This window comes from Bos taurus, chromosome 10 (assembly GCF_002263795.3).
Source record: "Bos taurus isolate L1 Dominette 01449 registration number 42190680 breed Hereford chromosome 10, ARS-UCD2.0, whole genome shotgun sequence".
In the NCBI taxonomy this organism is placed as follows: domain Eukaryota; kingdom Metazoa; phylum Chordata; class Mammalia; order Artiodactyla; family Bovidae; genus Bos; species Bos taurus.
The window spans coordinates 88,016,468-88,041,035 of NC_037337.1; the positions used below are offsets into that span (position 1 = coordinate 88,016,468).

General features: G+C 56.5%; 1 protein-coding gene and 1 non-coding gene across 3 annotated transcripts; both read left to right on the forward strand.

Moving 5' to 3' along the window:
* Positions 1–29: 29 nt before the first annotated feature.
* On the forward strand, positions 30–23,168 carry VASH1 (vasohibin 1). 2 transcript variants are annotated; one of them, NM_001206803.1, is given in 7 exon segments: positions 1,274–1,699; positions 9,545–9,633; positions 11,018–11,074; positions 12,651–12,725; positions 15,424–15,805; positions 17,664–17,776; positions 18,954–23,168. In NM_001206803.1, coding segments are annotated over 7 exon segments (1,092 nt in total). In that variant the 5' UTR covers positions 1,274–1,396; the 3' UTR covers positions 19,027–23,168.
* Positions 18,359–18,430, forward strand: TRNAC-GCA (transfer RNA cysteine (anticodon GCA)). The gene has a single exon. It is a non-coding gene; the product is annotated as a tRNA-Cys (tRNA).
* Positions 23,169–24,568: the final 1,400 nt, after the last annotated feature.

Here is a 24,568-nt window from a genome sequence, read left to right on the forward strand (position 1 = left end):
GGGGACGGAGCGCATGCGCGGCGCGGGCCAGAGTCGAGCCGGGTGGGCGGCAGGCCGGCAGAGTACCCCGCCGCCTGCCCGCTCGGTTGGCCTAAGCTTCGCCGGAGCCGAGACCTGCGCGGGGATCCGCGCGCGCGCGCAGCAAACTGCTCTCGGGGGACTAGCGTAGCCGGCCCTCCCAGAGGCTTTGCCCCTCGGCTCCGGCTTCCTCCGCGGACGTGGCTGCGCGAGCCTCCAGGCTTGCTCTCCCCGCCCCGCGGTCCTGCCTCCAGCCCTTAGCCAGGGGAGGCGGGGGTTCCGCGGGAGGCCGAGCGAACAGCCGCGGAGCATCCTTTGCCCGTCGCGGCCGCGCCACCGCCCATGCTGCAGCCGATCCAGGGCGGCGACCCTGTGGCCGCAACCCGCCGCTCGGTGACCCTACGCACCGCCCGAGCGTTCCCAGCTGAGGCCCGGGACCGGGACCCGCGCCCCGCGATGGCTCGGCTGGCGCAGCGCGGCGCCGGGTGCCCGGCATCCGCCCGCTGATACGCGCCGGGCTGGGGACCGGCGGGGCCTGGGCGCTCCCCGCTTCGCCTCCCCGCCGCGCCCTTCCCGGGGGGCTCCACTGCTCCTGCCCGGGGCGGGGGTGCGAGGGGACAGGAAACCAAGACAAAGCCCACTTTGTGCGGGGAGTTGGCGGCGGGCGTGGAATGTGCGCGTCGGCGCGCGCCCCCTCCCCGCGCCCCTGCCAGCTGCGAGTCTCGGCTCCCAGACTCGTCGCGTCCGAGAAATCGCGTCCCATCGCCGCCCTGCGATCCGGGGGGTCGCGACCTCGGAGCCGACTCCCGGCCTGGAGTCGCCTCGGCCCCCCACCTCTGAGCACGCACAGGTGTGAGCGTGTGGTATTTTGTAGAGGAATTTGTTGCTCTTCAAAAAACTGGGACCTGGGGCGCCCGGTCGGCGTGGGCACTCGTGCCTCGACCCTTTCGTGGCCGCAGATCTGAGCTGCCTGGCCTCAGTTTCCCTCCGGCTTTTCTCCTCGGGCAGCCCAGACTGCTGTCCGGTATTGTTCTCGCTCTCAAAGGGGGTGGGGGGTGCTTTGGTGAAAGCTGCCAAGTTGAGATGTATTCTCTACATCCCGTTTTTCAAAAAGAACCAGGCTTCTAAGGCTCACCCTGGACAACCAAGCCCCTCTGCCCAGCACTTCACTTTGAGGCACTGATTTTTCCCCCCTCCGCATCAAGTAGTGTTTTATTGTACGGAGCCACGCCCTGGTTTCTTAAAGGTGCCCTGCGCTCTGTTTGGCCATGTGTTATCTCTGCAGCTGGTGTGTGGGAGGCCTCCTGTGAGCCACCTTTTTTTTTCTTTACCCCTGCCTGCTGCTACGTCCTCCCACCCACCAGTCAAGGATTTGGGGATGCCAGGGGGGAAGAAGGTTGTCGGGGGCGGCAGTACCGGCGCTGCCCCCACTGCCGCGGCTGTCCCCTCTGGGGTCCGGCGTTTGGAGACCAGCGAAGGAGCCTCTGCCCAGAGAGATGATGAGCCAGAAGAAGAAGGGGAAGAGGACCTACGAGATGGAGGCATCCCCTTCTTTGTTAACCGGGGTGGGCTGCCTGTGGACGAGCCCACCTGGGAAAGGATGTGGAAACACGTGGCCAAGATCCACCCTGATGGAGAGAAGGTGGCTCAGCGGATCCGCGGGGCCACGGACCTGCCCAAGGTGAGGGCTTTGTTTGGGGCTTGGTGGGGGGCAAAGGGTGGGGGGGAGCTAAGGTTTTAGTGACTTGGGGGCTTCCAGAGCAAAGTGCCACTTTTCCTGTTGGGGTAGGGAGTTACTGGTAAAGTGTTAAAAATATAGATAGGTTGAACCTGTCCAGAAGAACTTTTACTTAATTGCCATTGAGGCTGTTTTGTGAGGTCCACATGCCCTGTTTCTAGGAGTGTCCTCCTCCGTCTCTTAAAATGCCCATGTGTTGTGGGCAGAGCAGCAGATAAACTTAATAACACTAACGGGTGCCTTGACATCTTATTCGCTAAGCCAGAGAGCAGTGGGCAGAGAATGAATGACTGAGGACGGTCCAGGATTTCAGATATTGAGTAAATATTTTCATGTGTTTCGCTGAATTCTCCAAGAGCATTGTGCATGAAGTGCAGTTTGAGGACCCATTTTTACAGACAAGGAAGCTGAAAACTCAAGTAGGAACTCAGGGCTCCATAGCCAGTAACTGACAGGGCTAAGTCTCTCCCCCCACAGGTCTTCCGGTTCCAGGGCCTCTGCTCCGTAGGACATGAGGTTCCAGGGCAGTTAGAAGAGGGCCGTGGAGAGGGGCAAAGTTCAGGCATTTTTCTGTGCATGGCAAAAACGAAGTGCAGTCACTTTTCACGACGACTGGCCTTCAGTTGTGTCACCATGAGGGCCAAGGCAGTCTCATTCATCTTTGTCTTCCCAAGGCCTCCTGTGTGCCTGGCACAGAACCGGCACTTGTAAGCATTTGCTGAATGAAAGAGTATTTGAAACATTCTGTGCCCTATAGTACTTGGTGGAAAAACACGCCTGATTTTTTTCCCCCCAAAGTTATGGTTCAAGACTAAGGAAATACTCTCTCAAATGCAGAGACCTGAAATTCCCTAAGAAAAGTCAGTTGGACAGAGGTTGGAGCCCATGCTTATGCGTACTTGCATAAGGGACCAGAGAGTGGCAGTTAAGGTGGATTAGACATGGAAACAGGTGGCCTGTTTTGTTCTCTTTTTACTAAGTTATTGGTAGAACCATCAGAGACTATCTTCTGGGACAAGCTGAATTCAGACAATCCCCAGGTTGAGAGTTGAGCTACTGCCTTATATTTTCAAGGGAAATTGAATATGATTTGATTTTGAATGGCTACATAATCACCTTCTGAGCTAATTCAGAATTAACTAATTCCCTGTGGTTGGCCATTGTTTCCAATAATTTTTTCTTAAAATGAACACTGTGGTGCCCATTCTACAACATAAATTTGGGGACTCACCTCTGATTATTGGAGAAGGAAATGGCAACCCACTCCAGTATTCTTGCCTAGAGAATCCCACGGACAGAAGAGCCTGGTGGGCTGCTGTCCATGGGGTCACAAAGAGTCGGACACGACTGAAGCGACTTAGCAGCAGCAGCAGCTCTGATTATTTCCTTGAGATAAATTCCTGGAAAAGGAAGTATGGCATCAGAGGATAAGGACATCTGTTCCAATCACCCGCCTAGTTATAAACTCAAGCAGACCCCTGTTTGAGCCACAGTTTTCTCATCTGAGGTTGAGAGTGGTGTTGATTGTAGTGAAGTTAAATGAGACAAAATGTGTTAAAGCATTTTTTTAATATATTAAAAAAAAAAAAATTTGTTCCGGGTCTCAGTTGCACATGCAGGATCTTAGTGTGGCATACAAACTCTGAATTTCTGCATGTGAGATCTAGTTCCCTGACCAGGCATCAAACCCAGGCCCCTTGCACTTTGAGTGGAGAGTCTTAACCACTGAACCACCAGGGAATCCCTATGTTAAAGCATTTAAGAAACTGTAATGCCTCAGACTGGTACTGATTACTGGGTGTTCATTCCCTCTGTCCATACCCTTCATCAGGAGGGGCAGCTAGGTCTCACTCAGCATTTGTCCCAGTGAAGCCAGAGCCACATGCTTCTCCCACATGAGCAAGTCAGGGATTAGCAGATGGCTCTCTAGCCATCCTGCTGATGTCTAAATCAGGCTCTGGGAGAGTGTGAATGGTCCTCTGTAGAACTGTCACCACTTCAAGGGACTAAAAACAAAATTGACGAGCTTATTAGCCACTGGTCTTGTAATGTCATCTCGTCATCTTCAACTTTCACACATAGAAAAGAAACTGATGAGGGAATAACGCTATTGTCTGTGGGGGGTGTCATGACTGACAGGAGTGTGGAAGGGATTTTGTGAGAGGATTGAGAGAATTGAAACTCTCCCTCCTCAGTCAGTTCAGTTCAGTCACTCAGTCATGTCTGACTCTTTGTGACCCCACAGACTGCAGCACACCAGGCCTCCCTGTCCATCACCAACTCCCAGAGCCTTCTCAAACTCATGTCCATTGAGCCAGTGATGCCATCTAACCATCTCATCCTCTGTCATCCCCTTCTCCCGCCTTCAGTCTTTCCCAGCATCAGAGTCTTTTCCAATGAGTCCGTTCTTTGAATCAGGTGGCCAAAGTATTGGAGTTTCAGCTTCAGCATCAGTCCTTCCAATGAATATTCAGGACTGATCTCCTTCGGAATGGACTGGTTGGATCTCCTTGCAGTCTAAGGGACTCTCAAGAGTCTTCTCCAACACCACAGTTCAGAAACATCAATTCTTTGGTGCTCAGCTTTCTTTATAGTCCAGCTCTCACATCCATACATGACCACTGGAAAAACCATACCTTTGACTAGATGGACCTTTGTTGGCAAAGTAATGTCTCTGCTTTTTAATATGTTCCATCATAGCTTTTTTCCAAGGAGCAAGCGTCTTTTAATTTCATGGCTGCAGTCACCATGTGCAGTGATTTTGGAGCCCTGAAAAATAAAGTCAGCCACTGACTCCACTGTTTCCCCATCTATTTACCATGAAGTGATAGGACCAGATGCCATGATCTTAGTTTTCTGAATGTTGAGCTTTAAGCCAACTTTTTCACTCTCCTCTTTCACTTTCATCAAGAGGCTCTTTAGTTCTTCTTCGCTTTTCTGCCAGAAGGGTGGTGTCATCTGGAGAAGCTCTATATAGTCAGCAAAAACAAGACTGGGAGCTGACTGTGGCTCAGATCATGAACCCCTTGTTGCTAAATTCAGGCTTAAATTGAAGAAAGTAGGGGAAACCACTAGATCATTCAGGTATGACCTAAATCAAATCCCCCTCCTCAAACCACAGGAAAACTGTGGGGGGGGAGTTTCCTCTATCTTGGCCCAGAGCAGGAGTCTTGGCCCCAGAGTCTGGGCAGAGTGGAGATGTCCAGGAGGCATCAAGGTCTGATCCCAGAGTGCCAGCAGCGTGGACCCAGCACTGGGTTGCCCCACCCCCCCACCCCAAGGGGCCCTGCCCTGAAGCTAACACAGAGGCAGCAGAGGTTACACCGTAGTGGGACCAGGAGTTTGTGCTAAGCCACTTCAGTCGTATCCAACTCTTTGTGACCCTCTAGACTGTGGCCCACCAGGCTCCTCTGTCCATGGGGATTCTCCAGGCAAGAATACTGGGTGGGTTGCCAGGCCCTCCTCCAGGCAGGTTCTTTGCCACTAGCACCACTTGGGTAGTCCGCCAAGAGTTGGGGGGATAGAATAATGTTTTAAAAAGACCAGGTGAGCCAGAATTCAAAATGGGGAGATTTCACATCAGAATCCAGATTTTTTCAGGAAATGAGAAGATCTGAGAGCAGAGAATCTGTGACCCCACATGGCGCAGGCAGCTGGGGCTGAGGGCTGGTTCCCCTCCCCCAGGTGGCCGCAGACCCCCACCTGCTCTCTCAGTCCGCCTTCCCTGTTTATGTCACCAGTGCGGCCCCTGCAGGTGGTTGAGTCTGAGGTCCCTGCAGTGTAGTGTAATAAAACATTGGATCCACCGTGTTGAAATCCTGGGTCTCCAGAAAGGAACGCAACCTCCTCGTGCCTCAGTTTCCTCAGCTATAAAATGGGCATAAGCGCAATACCCACTTCTGAGGGGTCACTGGGAGGAATTGATGAAATAAAGCCTGTGAAGTGGGTGAGCTGTCATACGTACTCAGCAAATAGAGTCTGGAGAGACCACTCCACGGGCACTTTGAGGAGATGTCCTCTAAAAGGGTGACACCAGTATGTTAACGGGCGACAGTTCCTAAAAGGATCGCAGATCCAGGAGCCATTTGTGTTCCTTTGTAAGACTGTCTCCTTGATGTTTCAAGCTGCCTCTAGCTTTTTTATTTTAATTATTATTTATTTATTTTTGGCCGTGCTGGGTCTTCGTTGAGGCACATGGCTTTTCCCTAGTTGCGGCCCGTGGGGGCTGCTCCCTGTTGCGGTGCATGGCTTCTCGTTGCAGTGCTTCTCTTGTTTCAGAACATGGGCTCTAAAGTGCTCAGGGGCTTCAGTAATTGCAGCACGTGGGCTTAGTTGTCCCATGGCACGTGGGATCTTAGTTCCCGGAGCAGGGATCAAACCCACATCCCCTGCATCGGTAGGTGGATTCTTAACCACTGGACCACCAGGGAAGTCCCCTGCCACCACCTTTTTAAAAGCCCAGTGGTCAGGCATCCAGACCCAGCTGCCCAGGTTCTTCTGACTGCGGCTCTAGACGTTGAGCTCCTGCAGAAGGTGAATTTGGACATCTCCCCTCAAAAAGGCAGCACTTCCAGCGTCCTCATGGGCTGACCAGTGTCTGACATGCCCAGGAATAACAGCAACAGTGGGCAGGAGCCAAGTCCCTGCCGTGTGCCCGTCCCTGTCCCAAGACCTGGCTATGCAGTGTCTCATCTAGGCTCTGAGGTTGGTTTTGTTTTGGCACCCACTTTACAGGTGAGGTGTCCGCGGCATGGAGACGGTAAGGATCTTGCTTCCAGACAGTAAACTGCAGGGCTGGGATTTAGACAGCGATGGGCTGGTTCTAGGCCCAGGTCTGTCAGCCTCTAGGATTTCTTGCTTCTTGTCCACACACTCAGCTGCAGGCTGCCTGACCTCCCCCAAGACTCCTTTCTGTTCCTTAATAGAACTCAGGATTTCAGGGAGTTCCTGGAGCCAAGGTAACCCTGGGCCTTGGTAGTAGAGGAGGAGTCATTCCTGGATGCATCTGGGCCAATATCACTTTCCTCCACTGTACCCCACTTAACCCCACTGCTCTGCAGCAAGGGAGCATTTCTGGAGTTCCTGGTTTGGGGTGGGGGTTGAGGGATTGCCAGCCCTCCAGTAGGTCTGATTATTTGGATATACAGACTCTCACCTGTTTGTTTTGTTTTTGTGAACATTCAGAAGAAAGATGCTGGCCTGTTGGTTGACATGAGTTAACATGTCACAGCCGTCAGCTCCCTCCAGCTATGCCACAGTGGTGGTGTCCTTTAAGGCCCTACTCATGAATCCAGGGTCTTTCTACACTTTTTTTCTGGAGCCCTTTAGTTCTTACAGAGCCTCTAGTTCCTGGGTCCTGTGTCTAGATGGCAGGTGATACCCTCATGGTACCACCCGGCCCTGGCCCAGGGTTGGCTTGTGCAAGCTTGCTCAAAGGATTCTTGGACTACAGAGCCCTCCTTGTTTGAAATGTCTCGGGGGAGGGTGTACTTACAGTCTCTACCCCAAGCTCCTAGAAGTCACTAGATGCCCTCATGGGAAGTGGAGATGACTTGCCTGGGACCTTCCACCTGAAAAAGCCAGGTGCTGTGCTGTTTATAGTAAATGGTTCCATCATTCCTCTGATAGCTCTCCCACCCTGTATCCTTGACCCAGGGAGTCCAGCCAGGCCCTCAGAGAGTTCTGGAGCCTGCCTTGTACATGGTGGCCGGGCAGGAAGACAGAGCACTCCCCATCTGGGGCTGTTATCCCCCTGCTGATTTTAAGCAGTGGCCACAGTTTGGGCAGCAGTAGCATTACTTTGCCAGACCTTTGCCAACAAAGGTCTGTCTAGTCAAGGCTATGGTTTTTCCAGTGGTCATGTATGGATGTGAGAGTTGGGCTATAAAGAAAGCTGAGCGCTGAACAATTGATGCTTTTGAACTGTGGTGTTGGAGAAGATTCTTGAGAGTCCCTTGGACTGCAAGGAGATCCAACCAGTCCATCCTAAAGGAACTCAGTCCTGAACATTCATTGGAAGGACTGATGCAGAAGCTGAAACGTCAATACTTTGGCCACCTGATGCAAAGAACTGACTCATTTGAAAAGACCCTGATGCTAGGAAAGATTGAAGGCAGGAGGAGAAGGGGGCAGCAGGTATGAGATGGTTGGGTGGCATCACCGACTCAACAGACATGAGTTTGAGTAAACTCCGGCAGTTGGTGATGGGCAAGGAGGCCTAGCATTCTGCAGTCCATGGGGTCAGAAAGAGCTGGACACAACTGAGCGACTGAACTGAACTGAACTAGGGGGGTGTGAAAGGGGAAGTAGCTGCCTCCAGACCGAGGTGTCAGCGGCTGGGGACTGCCCAGACCGGAAGGAGGGGGCCGGCAGGGCTGGGGAAGAAGTTCACGCAGAGTCGTCTCCTGGGCAGGGCTTTCTCCCTTGCGCCTTGGCCCTTTGGGGCAAGTAGGTGCCTGTCAGAGGCTGTGGTGCCATCAGGAATCACTGGTGTTTCACTTCCTTCGTGTCAGATCCCCGGCCACCTTACTTGAGAGGCTGTGCCCGCACCGCCCCATAGGGAGCGCATCCCTCAGCCCAGCCCCGCCATGGGCTCCCGCTGGACCTGGCCCTTCCCTCCCTGTACAGATGGATGTGCTCAGCAGCCCCCACCTGCTGGGGAGTAGGCTGAGGCCTAAGGGTGGCAGGGTGGGGCCTCGTCATGTGAGGAGCCCTGAGGCCACCTCAGAGCTGCCAGTGCTGGGAGCCAAGGGGGACCCCAGGGGGCTGGGCCATGGACCTGGAAAGCTGGTTCCTCTCTACCCAGGAAAGCCCGACCTGTAACCCCAAGGACCTGGTGGGTGCTTCCCTTGGCTTCTGAGCCACACTTGACTTGTTGCAGCAAACTGCCAGCCTTCAGGCTCCCCAGGCCGGAGCGGGTGGCCTGGGGACACACACCCAGATGTGGCTGCTTTTCTGACAACTGCAGGGTTGCCGAGGGACAACTCCAGGAGGCCACAGAGCCTAGCCTGACTGCCAGCACCTGGGCAGCCCAGGCTGAGGGTTCCCAGTCCTCACCCACCCCTCCCCACCACACCCCCACTCTCCCCGTGACAGCCCCTTCTCCCCATGTCTGGCCAAACTCTGGAGAGTCTAATCCGGTGAGGAGGACTGTCCAGATGCCCGGTTAGCCATGCTGCTGTAGGTGTGGCACTGGCAAGACAGGAGAGCCAGGGCTCCTGCTGCCTCCATGGAACCCTTCCAAAGAGGCTAGTCCCCGGCAAGTCTGTCCCAAACCACATTTTCCCCCTGCACGTCCTTCTTTCTCCCAGGGGAGCAGGAAGGCCTGGCCATTGTGCTCTGATACGAAAATGCAGTGGGGCGACACCACCTGCTGAGGGTGTGCTCACCAGGCACAGGGACACCTGGTCAACTGGACTTTGAACCAGAGTTGAACCCCAAACCCAAATGAACTTAACTTCAAGATCAACATTCCTGGGGACGCCTTGAAGTTCATGAAATGTAAAATTCTAAGCAATCAGCCTGTGTTTTTTTCTAAAATTATGAAAGAAGCATAAAATTGGAATATCGACATAAACTCCAGATCAGAAATGCCGTCAAGGGCTAGGAGGGTGAGGAGTGGCCAATGGGAGGGTGGGGGTTGGGGGGGAGAGAAGCTCAGCGAAGGAGGGAGCGGGGAGCTCCTCCTTGGGATGTGGCTTCTCTGGGGGCTAATCTGGGTGTCCAGCGGGCTGGAAGCTCCAGGGTAAGCCTCCCTCCGTGACCAGAGCTTTCTCTCTCTGTGCCCAGATCCCCATACCAAGTGTGCCTACGTTCCAGCCCTCCACGCCCGTCCCTGAGCGCCTGGAAGCAGTGCAGCGCTACATCAGGGAGCTGCAGTATCCTCCGTGGTCAGAGTCACGGCCGCCATCCGGCTGGTCCAGAGCCAGCTGGGGCTTGTTTCCAGACAGGGCCGGAGGGCACTGGGCCAAGCAGCTGCACCCCACGACTCCAGGGGGTGCCACTCACACGGCATCTCTGAACCCCCGGAGTCGTGCGCACAGCGCGTGTCCTCCCGGGTATCGGAGCGGGTTTGTCTGATGAATGCCACACCTGCTCTGGCCTCCCTGCTTCCTGCGTCCTCCTCCGTGTTATGGGGTCAGCGTGTCCTGAGTGACCTGCTCGTGGAAGCCTAGTCCAGGTCCACTGGCCCAGACCTCCTCTGCTGACCCTCTGGTGCCAGCAGAGAGAGAGAAGGGGGAAGCTCCCTTGGGGCTGTTTAAAAACTGGTCTAAAAGAAGTGTGTGTTGGGGGAAAGGGTGTGTGTTGGGGGGAGGTAGCAGGTAGATGTTGGAGAAGGCAATGGCAACCCACTCCAGTGTTCTTGACTGGAGAATCCCAGGGATGGGGGAGCCTGGTGGGCTGCCGTCTATGGGGTCACACACAGTTGGACGTGACTGAAGCGACTTAGCAGCAGCAGGTAGATGGAGGAGAAAAAGGACTTTTATGCTTCAGGAGACAGCTTCCACATCTTGGATGTATCCCCTAGTTCTGCGCCTTTTTCCTCCCTGGCAGAAGGCCAGCTCCCCAGCAGGGGAAGAGCCTTGGGACGCCCCCAAGCCTGGGATTCCCCGGTGTCTCTGAGCTGGGCCTCTCCAGCCCTGGGCCCTGCCTGGAGCTCTTCCACCTGGCTCCCTCTGACCCTCCTAGCTGCTGATTCTGTCCAAGATGGCAGGACCCCTAAGGGCCAGGCATGGGTCCTAAGCAGAAGAATAGTCAGACTGGTTACTGAAAACTGGGTCCAGCCCAATTTGGGGGGAGAGAGCAAGGGGCAGAGATGGGGACTGGTGGCCTGGAGAGGGGCCGGTTGGCTTGGGAGCAGCACCCAGCAACAGAGCCGCACAGGAATCCCACCCCAGCCTTCTCCTGTCCGTGTGTGCTGTTTCTCACCAATTGGAACATAAAGTACTGCTGAGAGCTGTCCAGGGCTCAGGCTTGTCTCCCGGCCCTGGCCAACCTGGCTGCCTTCTGCCTGGCTTCCTTCCTGGAGAGGAAAGCTGGGAACAGAGGATGAGTGAGGACAGAGAGGGGCCCTGTGGGGGAAGGAGCCAGCAGCGTGCTGTGCCCTCCTCTCCCTTCAGACAATCACACCCTGAGCATCCTCTGTGGGGTCTTTACCCGGCCTGCACCCCCGAGGAGTGCTGGACCCCCGGGGTCCGGATGGGGGCAGAGGGACACGCCTCTTCCAGATCAAGCCAGAGAGCCCTTAACCAGCACCCGCAGGTACAATCACACAGGGACACAGTTCTTTGAAATTAAGAAGAGCAGACCTCTGACAGGGTAAGTGTGGGGAGCACAGGTCCCTCTGCACCAGGTCACAGACCCTGGTCTGGTTGGGGCCCCTCTGTCACCTGTGGGTGGAAGCTTATCAGGCAGGCAGAGAGTCTTCCCAGGAAAGCCCACCAGCAAAGCAGGTATCACCGTGGGACTGCCCTTAGGACGTCCTAAAGAGGGGATTCTAGCCAAGATGGGCAGCCAGGGCTCCCTTGAGGAAAAGGAACCCCAATATCCATGCTGAGCCAGGAGGGAGAACCCCAGTATCCATTCTGAGCCAAGAGGGTGATGGCAGACCACCTGCTTGCCTTGGTGATGACGGAGGATGGTCCCAAGTGGATGTCTGTGTGTGACCCTTATCTTCCTTTTAGGAGAGGTCGGCCTCACAGGAGAGGGTCTTCCCCCTTCTCTCTGTTCCCTGGCATCACCCCCAGTTACCTTCTGGACTTGATTCTGGGCATTTGGTACAAGGCCCAGTGATTGAGCTGCAGGGACCCTACTGGGGAGAACACTGCATGTCTCACTTCCCATTCTGCCCCCCAGGTGTAGACCCCTGGCTGGATTCACCCCCATGGAAACCCTTAGGGCAGAGTGGAGTGGAGAGTGAATACCACAGGTGGGCCTGGGGGCTCAGCCCAAAGCTGTCTACAGGTTTAAAACCCTGTGCTTTTATGATGAATATGAATTTTACATCTTGCCCCACATATAATCAATCCATGATCACTTCCTTATGAAAAATGCTTTAGATGGTTTATTAGCTAAATTACTTAATTACCCCTTCTCTAAGCCCTCGGGGGGAGAGCAGCCTTCCTCACCCCAAAGCTTTGCTCTTGTTGTCCTGTGCCTGCTGAGTGTGCAGGCCCAGCTCCAGCCTCATGGGATGGAGGAGTCTGACACCCTGCCCTGCAAAGCCAGTGGCCAGGCTGTATTCCCAGGGCCAGGGGGCAGCATTTGGTGAGGAGGGAGGAACCAGGCTTCAGAGATAAGTCTGTTTTAAAGTGGCCTGAATTCCAAGTTCAAGAGCAGATGGGGGAGTCACTGGGCAGCTAATTCCCTGAGACCCCATGTCCAGGCTCCAGGGAGCTGGCCAGCCATGGAGAAGCAGTTACAACAATCAAAGGCTCTTCAGAGAAGTCACAGTTCGGTCAGGGGTGTCCACTGTGCTCCAGAAGAAACAAGATCAGTGCCAAGGTCTCCGGCCTCTTTGGCATGCTATCCCATGCACTCCCCAAACACCATCTTTACAGGAGGCCCCCAGCCCAGTGGCTTTCAAAGACCTGCCTATCATTGCACGCCACCCCCAACCACCCTCCCCTCCAGAGGACTCTGCAGCAGGACTCTGAGGGAAGAAGGAAATGGAAGGACAGAAGGGAAAGGGGAAGGGCCTCTTTCCTTATCTTCAGTGGTTGTCTCTTCTCCGACCCCTTAGGCTCAGGAAGGATGTGAGGGGGAGGTGCTGGGCTTGAGCTGCGGCAGCTTGGAAGGCAGGGGAGTCTTTGTCCATCTAGTCTACCTCCCAATGCTCCTTCACCAGAGGGGACTGGAGCCTCTGTCCTAATGACTCTGCCTTCCAACCCCCCAGGCTGATGGACCTGGCCAAGGAAATGACCAAAGAGGCTCTGCCAATCAAATGCCTGGAAGCGGTGATCCTGGGAATGTATCCTTCCTCTGAGAGGTCTGGGAGGGGGTGGCCAGCTACTCACACCTCCAGGGCCATCTTCCTCCTCTGGAAGGGCCCTCCCGGCTCCCTTTCCCAGAAGTCACGAACTTGGCCCCAGAGTGAAGGAGTTTGAGGGGGGCTCAGTCTCTTGCACCTCAGTTGCTAACTTCCAAGGCTTACTGGGCAGCTCTTTTTTTTTGAGCAGTGGACACAGTGACCCTGTTCTCCAAACCACAAATCACGGCTCATGGTCTCATAAGGCTGCTGTGCTATTTCCAAGAACCAAAGAGTCCGGGAGAAGCAGGTTGGATGCCCAACTGTTGGCATTTCCAAGACATGTGGATCTGTGGAGATGGTGGACATCCCCTGATCTTTAAATGTAAATCTGCATATTAAAAAAATAATAAAAAGGGTTTCTCAGTCTCTCCCCCACCCAAAGGGTAGAACTGGACCTATAGCTGGATCACCAGAGTAGTTAGGTAGGACAGACGAGGCCCCTAGAGGGGGCACCCAATATCCCCAGTTAAAGCAAAGTTAGGAGACTGGCATGTGGCCATTTCTCTGTCATAAGTGGTTCCTGCCTGAATCCTACCTTGTTTAATTACAGAAAATTTTAACCTCATATAAGCATAAATTAACATAGTGCAGCCCATGTGCCCATCACTCAGTTTTACCAATTCAAGGCCAGTCTTGACTCATCTCTTCCCACCCCACACTCTTCCCTGTACCTATCAAGGCTTGTAAATATTCCATCTACCACTCCTGGAGTAGGCACTGGGCTCTGTGCCCAGCAGGGTGAGGGGGCAGGTGCCTAATGGAACAGGGAGGAATCGTTTGCTCAGATGGGTCAGGGAGAAGACAACGCTCACAGGCCAGGAGCACAGCTTCTCTGTGGGGGATCAGAGGGGGTACTCCCCACTCCCATAGACATACCTGCCTAACCTGTACAAAGACAGTGCAGGGGTGGCCCCAGTCCTCCTCCCTGAGGGCTAATCCCTCTGTGGCAGTCCTTTGCTGCCCAGAGAGACCCACCAGCATTGCCCTGTCCAAAGGGTTCTCTGCTGGGATGAGTGTGAGGCCAGCCCAAGGACTCCAAGCCGCTGCCAGCGCCTCCTTCACCACCCCACATTTGCTTCTCCTTCAGGACCACGCTCCAAAGTGGAGGTTCCCACCCCCTTGTAGGAGGGAGACCCTGCTCCCCTCCCCATGAGCACACAGAGAAGCTGGTCCAGATGGGATCACATGGTCCCAGAGGCCTTCCAGGGGTTATCTGCTGGCTTGTGGGCAGGAAGAAAATAGGAGTAGCCCCCCATCTGGATAGGACACCACCCTGCTGTCCCCATAGAACTGCCACGGCCCCCTCCTAAACACAAGGGATGCTCTGAACTAAGTCTGTTCCTGGTCTCATCCTCACTGCACTCAGAGTCTGCACCTGGCTCATCTGTGTTCCCAGTCATTTGCTTGCAAGGAGTCAGGCCTGGTGAGCATGGCAGTGACTGCATGCAGACTGCAGGCTCAGGCCAACCTGGACCTGAATCCTAGCTCTGCTATCCTCACTGTGGCCTCAAGCAAGTTCCTTAGCACCTCTGAGCCTCGGAGTCCTCCTCTGCAGAGGGGACAATGGCAATGCCATCCCACAAATTTGTTAATACAGTTAAACGACCAGGAGCACACTGGACACTGGACGCAGTGTCGACCTGGTCTGTACACCAAGCTTTTATCCTGTTCATCTCATTCTCCCCGTTTGTTCAAAAAAGAGTTTTGAGTGCCTGCCATGTGCCATGTCTGTGCTAGGCCCCAGAGATACAGCAAAAAATAAAAATAAATGACAGACAAGGTGGTCCCCATTCTCAAAAGTTTACGTTCTAGCCAGGGAGACAAAAAATAAGCAAGTAAACCAAGAAATAAGAAAAATAATCACAGATTGTGGTGATGTGCCATGGGGAATATTAGAGCAGACTTGCTTTAGGAAGGGAGGTCAGGGGTCCCAGCCAAGCCTGAGAAGGAGCCAGCAGGGCCCGAGGAGCAGTCAGAGGAAAGAGCTGGTGTAGACGGTCCTCCGTGGAGGTTGGAGTGGACAGCTGACGGCCCCCCAGGCTGCCGGCAGCCTTGGTTTTATCAGAAGAGCAGCAGGCACAGTATCTACGCATGGAGGGGTAGGGGCGGTGAGAGAAAAGAACAGGGTTGTCTGTGCATCTGTGATGCACACGTGTGTATCAGCACGTGTGAGAGGGAGGGCAGGGGTGAAGAGGGCTGTGTGTGCGACAGAGGGGAGGAGGGAGGTGAGGGGGAGACAGACAGACAGGCTGGTGGACGGAGGGCCTGTCTCACCCTTCCTTCACCCCACCACTCTGGAAAGCCCGGCAGTTCGAGGTGCCCTACTCACTGTTACTTGGTGAGGGCTGCTTGACGTCATGGCAGCAGCCGGTAATCACTGAGCACCCTGACCCATAGAGATTGAGTTCACTGAGTGCCTACTGTATGCAGGGCCCAAGCCTGACGACAGGATGTGGATGAGCAACACCCACCGTCCGCGCTGGGGAGCTGGGGTCCGCACTGGAGAGCTGGCGTCGGCACTGGGAAGCTGGGCTCTGGGGCGGCTCACACAGCCTCTCCCGGGTGGGGTAGGTGGGATGGGGTCGCCCCGCCCCGCTCCTGCTTCTAGCCGTTTCCTTAGCTGCGGCGGCGCGGCCAGTTACCTCACCAACAGCATGCCCACCCTGGAACGCTTCCCCATCAGCTTCAAGACCTACTTCTCAGGGAACTACTTCCGCCACATCGTGCTGGGGGTGAACTTCGGGGGTCGCTACGGGGCGCTGGGCATGAGCCGGCGCGAGGACCTGATGTACAAGCCGCCGGCCTTTCGCACGCTCAGCGAGCTCGTGCTGGACTACGAGGCCGCCTACGGCCGCTGCTGGCACGTGCTGAAGAAGGTGAAGCTGGGCCAGTGCGTGTCCCACGACCCGCACAGCGTGGAGCAGATCGAGTGGAAGCACTCGGTCCTGGACGTGGAGAGGCTGGGCCGCGAGGACTTCCGCAAGGAGCTGGAGCGGCATGCCCGCGACATGCGGCTCAAGGTGCGTGCGCACTGCCCTGCCCGGGGCACCCAGGGCCTGGGCAGGGGTGGAGGTGGAAGGGCAGGGGTGGGGGGTGGGGGTGGTGGAAGGGCAAGGGTGAGGGCAGAAGGGCGGGGGCGGAAGGGCAGGCGTGGGGATGGAAGGGGTAGGGGGTCAATGGAAATGTAGGGCTGAGGGTAGAAGGGCAGGGGTGGGGAGGAAGGGCAGAGGTGGAGATGCCGCTTCCTAGAGGCTCACTCTTCCAGGGAAGTCCCCCCTTCCTCCCCCATCTTCCCAACCCACCACCCCACCCCCATCTTCTTGGAAGGAGGTGGAGCCAGGAGTTGGGGAGGTGAGGGTAGGAAGTTTCTGGGCTTCGCTCAAAGGTCATTGCTGATGAGACAGCCACCTCAGGTGGGCAGCCCTGGGGAGGCTCTGGTTGGGCTGCAGGGGAGCTGGGCTTGGGCCTGGGCAGGGGTGCTGCCATCCAGGTGGAAGGGCTGCGAGTCAAGGCTGGTGGGGAGTCATGGCCTGTCTGGAGGGAGTGTTATAGTGTGGGCTGGGCAGTAGCTTCCATCACCCCTGTCATCCCGACTCTTGACCCCCAGCCCCAGGGGGAAAGTCAGAAAAGAGAAGCGGGTCAGACTCTGGGGAGACAAGGAGGGATGGCTCCTTCTCCCTCTTGCCCAGCCGCAGTGAGCAGGGGTCATGAGGGGGAGCTGCTGGACCCAAAATAGTGGGCTGAGCTGCTGAGATGTTTGTCCCCCTGTACTTGGGGGTGCCTTCCGTGGGGCCTACTGGCCCCTCCCCTTTGCCCGGTCTCTGCAGCTCTGCGCTCTGCCTCTCCGGGCAGCCTGGGGCCATAGCCGTGACAGTGGCAGTTTCATGCCCATTGCTGCTCCCCAAGACCGCAGGAGGGCCGCAGCAGGCAGTGGGGGACACTGAGGTGCAGGGAGCCCAGAGACTTGCTTGCAGCCTGTGGGCAGCAGATGGGCCTGGGGCTCAGTCTCCGGATGGGGAACCCCGGCACGTCGCAGGTGCTTTCAGGAGTCCCGGCCGCCCTGCCCTGCCAGTCCCCAGGCCAAGACCTTGGGGTGACAGCTTCGGTGCCTTCCTTCCCCAGGGCAGCTGCAGGTGACCCCGCTGCTTTCGGGGGCTGCCCTCCTCCCCTCCTGAGCTGGTCCTCCCCCCTGTCCCTCCCTGTGGAAGTCTGGGTGCTCAGCTGCCCAAGTGTCACCCCACCTTCAGGGGAGCAGGTTGGATCTAGAGCTGGAGCCAGCATTACCTAACTTCGAGTGCTGTGTTTCCCAATCTGTTTGGTGCTTAAGACTTCCCATGTTATTTGCACCCCTCTCCAGCACCTGTCCTGTATACCCCACATTTTGAAAATTCAGCTCAAAGGGACTGTGTCGCCTAAGTTCAGTTGCTCCCCCCACCTCCTTTATTCCCCTTCATCAGAGGTATAGCCACTAGTCTGAGCTTCTGATTAACTGGAGATAACCAGTGTCACCTGTGGGTCTTGTAGGCTCCCAGCCCCAAGCTCAGACACGGGCTGCTTCTCCGGCTGGCCCCTCTGCCCGGCCTGAGTAAATGCCCCTTTTCTCGGGGGCCACCATGAACCCTCCCCAGTCACTGCTGTCCACGTCCATGCTGTTTCAGGGGCTCATGGAGTTTGGGCTGCCCTGCTGTGGAACCCCCAAGGCCCTGGTCACTTTAGCGCCTGGGAAACAGGTTCAGGAAGACCCCGAGACAGGGCAGAGCAGGGCTTGAGGCTTCCTGGGCTCTGCCCAGAGCAGCTTTGGGGCTTGTGGCTCCGTCAGGACAGGACAGACTCTGGGGCGGTCCTGGAGCAGGTCTGTGTGTCTTCCTCCCCACTCAGATCGGCAAAGGGACCGGCCCTCCGTCTCCCACCAAGGACCGGAAGAAGGATGTGTCCTCCCCACAGCGGGGCCAGTCCAGCCCCCACCGCAGGAACAGCCGCAGCGAAAGGCGGTGAGCCCTGGGTTTCCCCTTTCCTGGAGGAGTTGGGGGTGGGGGGAAGGTGCAGAAAAAGGCTTCATCCTTTCCGCTCATCTTCCCCTCCCTCTGATCTCCCCTCAAGCTCTTCGCATTCCCACCCTTCTCTTTGTCGCCCCCACTGGAAGGGTGGGTTTGTTCATATGTTGAAACAGCTACAATGAAGTCCCGTTTCTCCAGGGAGAAGGACATCTCTGGCCCACTGGTTACCCTGTGTGGGCACCCTGGTGCCCAGCAGGAGGCCCACGGGGGAAGGTCCGAGGCCACAACTGCAGAGCTGCAGAATAGGCTCTGGGGGAGGGATGGTAGAAGGGTGGGGCCCAGCCAACAGTGAGCTCTTCCAGGAATATCGCTGGAAAAGGTTTTAACCTCAGATGGCAGCCGGTTGGTGGCTTTGAGCATAACCTTTGCCCCATGAGAGTCTGGGTTTTGCCTGTAACCGGCCGGCAGAAGCATTCGGATAAAGCACCCAGCGGCCTCGTCAGATTTGTCTCCTCTGTGTCAGTGTGGCTCTTGCTTTAAAGGTCATTCTGGAGACACCTCCAGGTTATATGGGGTTCCCTGGTGGCTCAGATGGTAAAGCGTCTGCCTGCAATGCAGGAGACCCAGGTTCGATCCCTGGGTCGGGAAGATCCCCTGGAGAAGGAGATGGCAACCCACTCCAGTATTCTTACCTGGAGAATCCCATGGACAGAGGAGCCTGGTGCGCTACAATCCATGGGGTCGCAAAGAGTTGGACACGACTGAGCGACTTTACTTTTTCACTTTTCTGGAGACACCTCTGTGGTGTCAGGGGCACCTCGCTGCCTCCCATAGCCAGCCTCCTTCACTTTGACCTGAGAGGCTGTCAGAGAGAACACAGGGTCCCTCACAGGGATTCACTGTTACTTTATCACTTAACCTGCAGCCAGAGTCGCTGACCTCAGTGAAGAGCAGTAGCTCCTGAGAGAGTGTGGGGCCCACACTCAGGCTTGCAAGGGGGGTTGGGGGTTTCCAGAAACGCACTTCCGCGGGGACCCTTCCTGCTGCATTTGGGACACCTTGGAGAATGGGGAGGTGGGAGTCGGGGGGCAGCCACCCTGGCTCCCTGCTCTCCCACCTCCCGGAGAGGCTGCTCACCCTTTCCCCTTCCTCTCTTCTCCCCTCCCTGCAGGCCTTCCGGTGAGAAGAAGCCTTCAGAGCCCAAAGCCATGCCAGACCTCAATGGGTACCAGATCCGGGTATAAGGCGGGTGGCAGCGCCCCCTGCCTCACCCACTTCCCAGGGGACCAGCATCCTCCAGCCAGACCAGCCTCGGTCCTGGGGAACGCGGGGCTGATGACGGGGCGAGTGTGTCCCAGCTCAGCTTCCCAAGCTGCTGTCCCTCCGCTGGGCTAGGCCCTCTACCTGTGGACCAAGAGGCAGTGAAGAGTTGAATTCTGAGGTTTTAACTTGATGACCTGAAATTTAAAGTATTGGGAAAAAAAAACTTAAAAACTAGTGGATCTGGCCAGGGGCCGGAAAGCCAGTGCTTAGAAGATTCTAAGTGTCGTGGGGCTGGGTGAGGAGGGGTTGCCGGCTCTGGCTGGTACCCCTGCCCGTGTGTCTGGGGTTTGGGTCCATCCTCCCCATGGGAAACCTCCCAGCTCCGCTCGGGCCGTGGCGTGACAGGGGAGCGATGTTTCTCCAGTCCTGTCTGCCCTGGCAGCATCATGACCCAGGGAAAGGAAAGCAGGGTAGGAAGCACCCCGAGAAAGGTCTGCATGGTCCATATCGGGAGCTTAGCACAGGCCCCGTGTGCCCCAAGAGCCAGAGTGTGTGACCCAGGAGGGCCCTTGGAGCCCCATGGACAATGCTACGTGGGTGGACACTGCCCAGTGGCAGCGCCTAGTGCTGGGATGCGCTGGACGAAAGCCCGGGAGAGAGCCGCTGGGGGAAAGAGTTCCCAGACCCCTCCTTGGCCCCCCTTGCTCAGCCCAGCTCTGCTTGTTGCTGCAGCTGGGGCCTCCCTGCAGAGGGGCCGGGCTTGGCCGGTGGCCCAGAGAAGCAGCACTGGGCTCAGCGTGCCTGTGGGGATCTGAACAGACCTGGTGGGTCCACGAACCATGGCTGAGGACGGGGTGGGACCCTCAGGCCTGGGTCGGGAGGCCCCCAGGGACTGCTCCCGCTTCCTGTTACCTCAGCCCTTGCTAGGGAAATGAAGACCGGGCCACGGAGGCCTGTATCCCAGCCCCCGCTCCCTGTTTAGCAGCCTGGGTTAGGTGTGGAGGGCCCAGTGATGATCCGGCCTGGGGCATGAGGCAGCTCCTTAGGGAAGGGCCTGAGCTGCTGGAGTCTGCACCATCTGCCTGGAGGGCAAGGGAGAAGTTGTGGAGACAAGTTGGCGGAACTGGAGGAAGGTTCTGGAGGCTCAAGCAACAGCAGAGGTGGAAGGCAAAGGGTGCAGTGTGGCCACTGGGGAGAGGCAGAGCCCAAGAACTGGGGGGTGTAAGTGAGAAAAGAAGGTGAGGGAGAGTTTAGAACCACGGGGAGTAGTGAGTTCCCCTTTGCTGGAGATATTCAAGCAAAGATTAGATGGTTGCTTGTCATCTAGAAAGCTATAGACCGGATTTAGGTTACGGGAGGATAACTGGAAGAGATGACCATTAAGGTTTCTTAATACTGAGAGGCAACTGTCAATAAGGTTGCCTAGGAACTGAGGGCGTGACTGAGCTCTGAAAGAGGAAAAGCCCAGAGTTGTGAACTCAGATTCCCCCAGGGCCGAGCAGCTGATTGAAGGAGGGCTGCAGGGCTGGGTGGGGACTGTGGCCAACTAAAGAAGGCCAGCCTCAGCTGCTGGTGCTCAGCGGATCTAAAGGCAGGCCCTGCATACCAGATGGCCAGATGTTTTTTCATTGCAGAATTCTGAATTTTTATGTGAAATATGCAGATTTGTAAATGGTGGCAATCAACTCAGAAAATTTAAAAGCCCAACCCGAAAAAGAATGACTGTCTGTAATCTTAAAGAGAGTAGCAAGAGCTTGGGCTGGGGAGATGGATGCACTGAGATGGCGTGGAGATGGAAGGGATGGAAGTTCTAGGTGTCCCAGAGCAGGCTGGACATCCGAGGGCAGCATCCTCGCCACAGCGGCTGCTCCCAGATGAGCAGCTGCCTCCTTCCCACCCGACTCTCCCTGCAGACCAGAGACACTCAGTCGTGTCCAACTCATTGCAACCCCATGGACTGTAGCCTGCCAGGCTTCTCCATGGGTGGGATTTTCCAGGCAAGAATATTGGAGTGGGAGGCCATTATCCTTCTCCAGATCTTCCCGACCCAGGGATCAAACCCAGGTCTCCCGCATTGTAGGCAGACGCTTTACCGTCTGAGCCACCAGGGAAGAGGGGTGGAGTGGAATAGAAACAGTGCTGTTCTCAGTCTGCTGGGGAGAGATGGATGAGGCCTGAGGAGCCAAGAAAGGGAGAGATGGAGACAGGATGCGTCTGCTGACGCGGGTGCCCACCAGGAGAGGCACCGAGCTGGCAGCTCTTCAGACCAGCAGATCTTGGCCCAGAGTCAGGCCAGGCAGAGAAGCCGGCTGCTCACTCCCTTGGGTTCCTCCTGGCTCAGTGGACCCTTGGCAAGGTGCCTAAGCAGCCTGCTGGGCTACATCACGGCCAGAGCAGTCTGGGGGCCACTGTGAACCCCAACTCAGCCTCCCATCCCATCCTAGTTTTCAGGAGGGGGGGCCCCACGTTCACACCTTCACCTGGGACAGAGAAGGATCCATTTGGGAGGCATGAGGCTGAAAACAGGGCCTTTTGTGGGTGTGGAGGCAGGTGCCTTGTGATGTCCACCAGGCAGGTGAACCACAGAGCTTGAGGGTGAGACGTCAGAGGGGGTGCTGGGGTCAGGGATGTGGGGGAGAGCTGCTCCTGGCACGGGTACCCAATGGGGTGCTCTGGTCCCCCATCTCCCTCCCGAGCCCCTTGGGGAGAAGGAAGCAGAATGCAGCCCCAGCCCCAGCTGCTGTCTGTCGGGGGAGGGAGCCGACGCCCCCACCGAGAAGCCCCTAGCACCTCCCCATTTCCTCGCTGAGACCTCGGGCCTGTGGACACCCACGGGATACAGCGGTGCTTTTTTAATTTATTTTTTAACACATTTCAAATATATGTAGCAAGCCCTCCTCCCCTCCTGGGCGTGTTTACACAGGCTCTGCTCCGCGCGGGGCCGGCCTGGCTGCAGAGTTTCTGGGGAGGCAGGGGGCAGGGACTTGGGGCCTTAGTCACCATCGTCAGCATCACCTCATCTCACTTCCCATGAGAGACCAGGCCCGGCTCCTCCAGACTCAGGGCTGCCTCCCAGCACTCGGTGTGGGCTCCTCTGTCCCTGGGGGTCGGGGCTTCTGGCTGGGGAGGGGTCAGGGGAGGTCAGAGAAAGCTGTGTGATGAAGGTGGGCTGGCTCAGCGGGATAGTGACTGCTCCCCAAGGCCGGGCTGCCTGTACCCTGTGCGGGCTGCCGGGTCAGAACACTGGGAACCTAGGTTTCTAGCCGTGTCCCACCCACTCACACCTGCGGGTCCTCTCCTTCCCGTGGCCTCAGCAGAGTCACCATCCCCTGGCCCCTCTCAGCAGCCACCCCATCCTTCCTGAGCGTGGCCAGGTACGGAGAGCTGCACCTCCCACCCCTAGGTGCCATGACGAAGCCTAGGGCCAGCCTAGCTGCAGGGAGAGCCCGAGTTTGGCCACATCTGGTTTCTGACCCTGGGTCATCTCACGGCATCCTCCCCTCCCAGCCACTTCCAACTTGGACTTGACTTCCTGGCCCAAGGACTGGGTCTCCTTCTGACCAGGAGTGTGCCCAGAGGCCTGTGTGCCTGGGTCCCTTGCCTGGGTGGTTTTCAGCTTAGCTTTGTTGGCTTCCCCCAGGCCCACCCTCTGGCCTCGAAGTACAAGGAAAGTGTGAGCTGGGGGCCTAGCCTATGGACTGTGTTCTGAGTGCCAGAGTCCCGCTGTGCTGAACTCCCCACCTCCCTCGTCCCACTGAGAAACCAGGGAAGGGCAGGGAGGTGTGCCCTAAAGAGGGGTGCGTGGGGTAGGAGGGGAGGTCTGACCCAGACCAGGCAGGGCTGGCCAGGTGCTAGCTGCAAGTCTGTCGGTATTGACCCCACCCCCTACCCCCACCCCATCTTGGTGCTCCAGAGTCCCAAGTTTCCCGTTTTCTTCCAAGTCTGATGAGAGAAGAGATCGGGTGTGCTTGGCCTGGGGCTTGGTGATGGTGTCAGCTGGCTGCCATGTTGTACTGGACTTGTTGTTCTCGTATCAGTATTGCCCCCTCCTTCCCCTTTTACACTTCGTCTCATTCCTGTTCTCACTTTTTCCTTGAAAAGAATAAAGTCTCCCCCCAGCTCAGCTGTGTGGGCTGTAAGCCTTGTCTTCTTCCCTCCAGGAGCTGGGGCTGCAGCCGCCCCACCCCCCACTGTCAGCCACGGCAGCTCTGGGGGGGGGTGGTGGGGGTTGGGGGTAGAACCTGATCAGAGGTTGAGGGGAGCCCCAAACCAGTCATCAGGACACCTCGCAGCCCCGGCAGTCATGATAAACTTCTGGGGTCCCAGACTGTCACACCCCTCAGCCTGCTGAAGCCACTCGGCCCTTTTTACTCGTCTGGGAGATCTTTCCTGCTGACTGTAAAAGAAGCCCTTTCTCCTTCAAACAGCCAGTTCCGCCCCCCTGGAGGCCCCAGGCGCATTCCAGAGCCCAGCTTGTCCTCTCCTAGTCCCCAGCCATCCACCAGGAAGGAAGGAGGAGGAAGGCTGGGTGTTCTCCTGGGAGAGGAGGCTATTTCAGAAAACCATAGCAACAGGGATCTCAAGTCCCTTCTCACCACGGTCGCCAGTGCAGAACCTATGGAGGTTAAAGACACAGCTTGGAAAACACCCCTGGTTCTACCCGTTACCCCTTCTTCCTCTGCATGGTCCGTCCAGCCCTGGGCCTCTTCCCAGGCTTTAAGGCAAGTCCAAACAACTGCAAGCTGACCTGCCCAGAGGCATCTTTTCCCCTGTAACCCTTGCTCCCTGCTTCTCTGCTCTCCTTTCGTTCAGCTTGAAAGGAAACCCTAGGCTTAGGAGAAGGGAGCGTATTTCCTACTTCTTATCCCAGCCAATCCCCAAAAGCCCTAGCGAGAGTGTGGTCTAGCACAGCAAGACCCCTCACTTTCAGGAGCGCTGTGGTGAGGCGTGGCCACTGGGGAGAGGAGAGGTGGTCTGCTGGGATCCATGAAGGGCTTGGACTGGACACCATTAAAAAGAGGCAGTTATTTACAGGATTATTTAAATCCAGCTTAAATGATACCAAAAAACGAGCCTTTCAATAAAGGTAACCAGAGTTTGTAAATAACTGGGCTTATACCCCCTTCACACAAAAGGCAGTGTGTGAAATGTACATATTCAAGTCCAGCTGGTAAAGGGCCTTGTAGGTGGGTTTCAGTGATGTGGGCTCATATACCGTGGGCCCCTGGACTGCTCTCATACATACAGGGGCTGAGTTAAGTGCTGGGCTGAGTTGGTCACAAGTCAGCCAGGCTCACCGTGGATACCGCACGGCCACTTTCTTGGAACTGACGCAGAGCTGAGTGCCGTCACAGGCTCCCGAGAGGACCAGAAGCCAGCCTACTGGGTGGATGGCCACATTTCCTGCTGCTCCCTTTGCTTCAAGCTCGCAGCACGTGCCTGCCTAATTTAGGCACATGACTATCGTGGGTTGGACCTCTGAAGGCAGGTGGCACTTCTCAGAGCCCTGGACGTGAAGAGGTT

Coding starts and splice junctions, on each gene's coding strand:
- VASH1 (XM_010809656.4), top strand. CDS start 1,397: ATGCCAGGGGGGAAGAAGGTTGTCGGGGGCGGCAGTACCGGCGCTGCC. Junction 15,806..17,663: donor CCCGCGACATGCGGCTCAAG/GTGCGTGCGCAC, acceptor CTCCCCACTCAG/ATCGGCAAAGGGACCGGCCC. Junction 17,777..18,953: donor AACAGCCGCAGCGAAAGGCG/GTGAGCCCTGGG, acceptor CCCTCCCTGCAG/GCCTTCCGGTGAGAAGAAGC.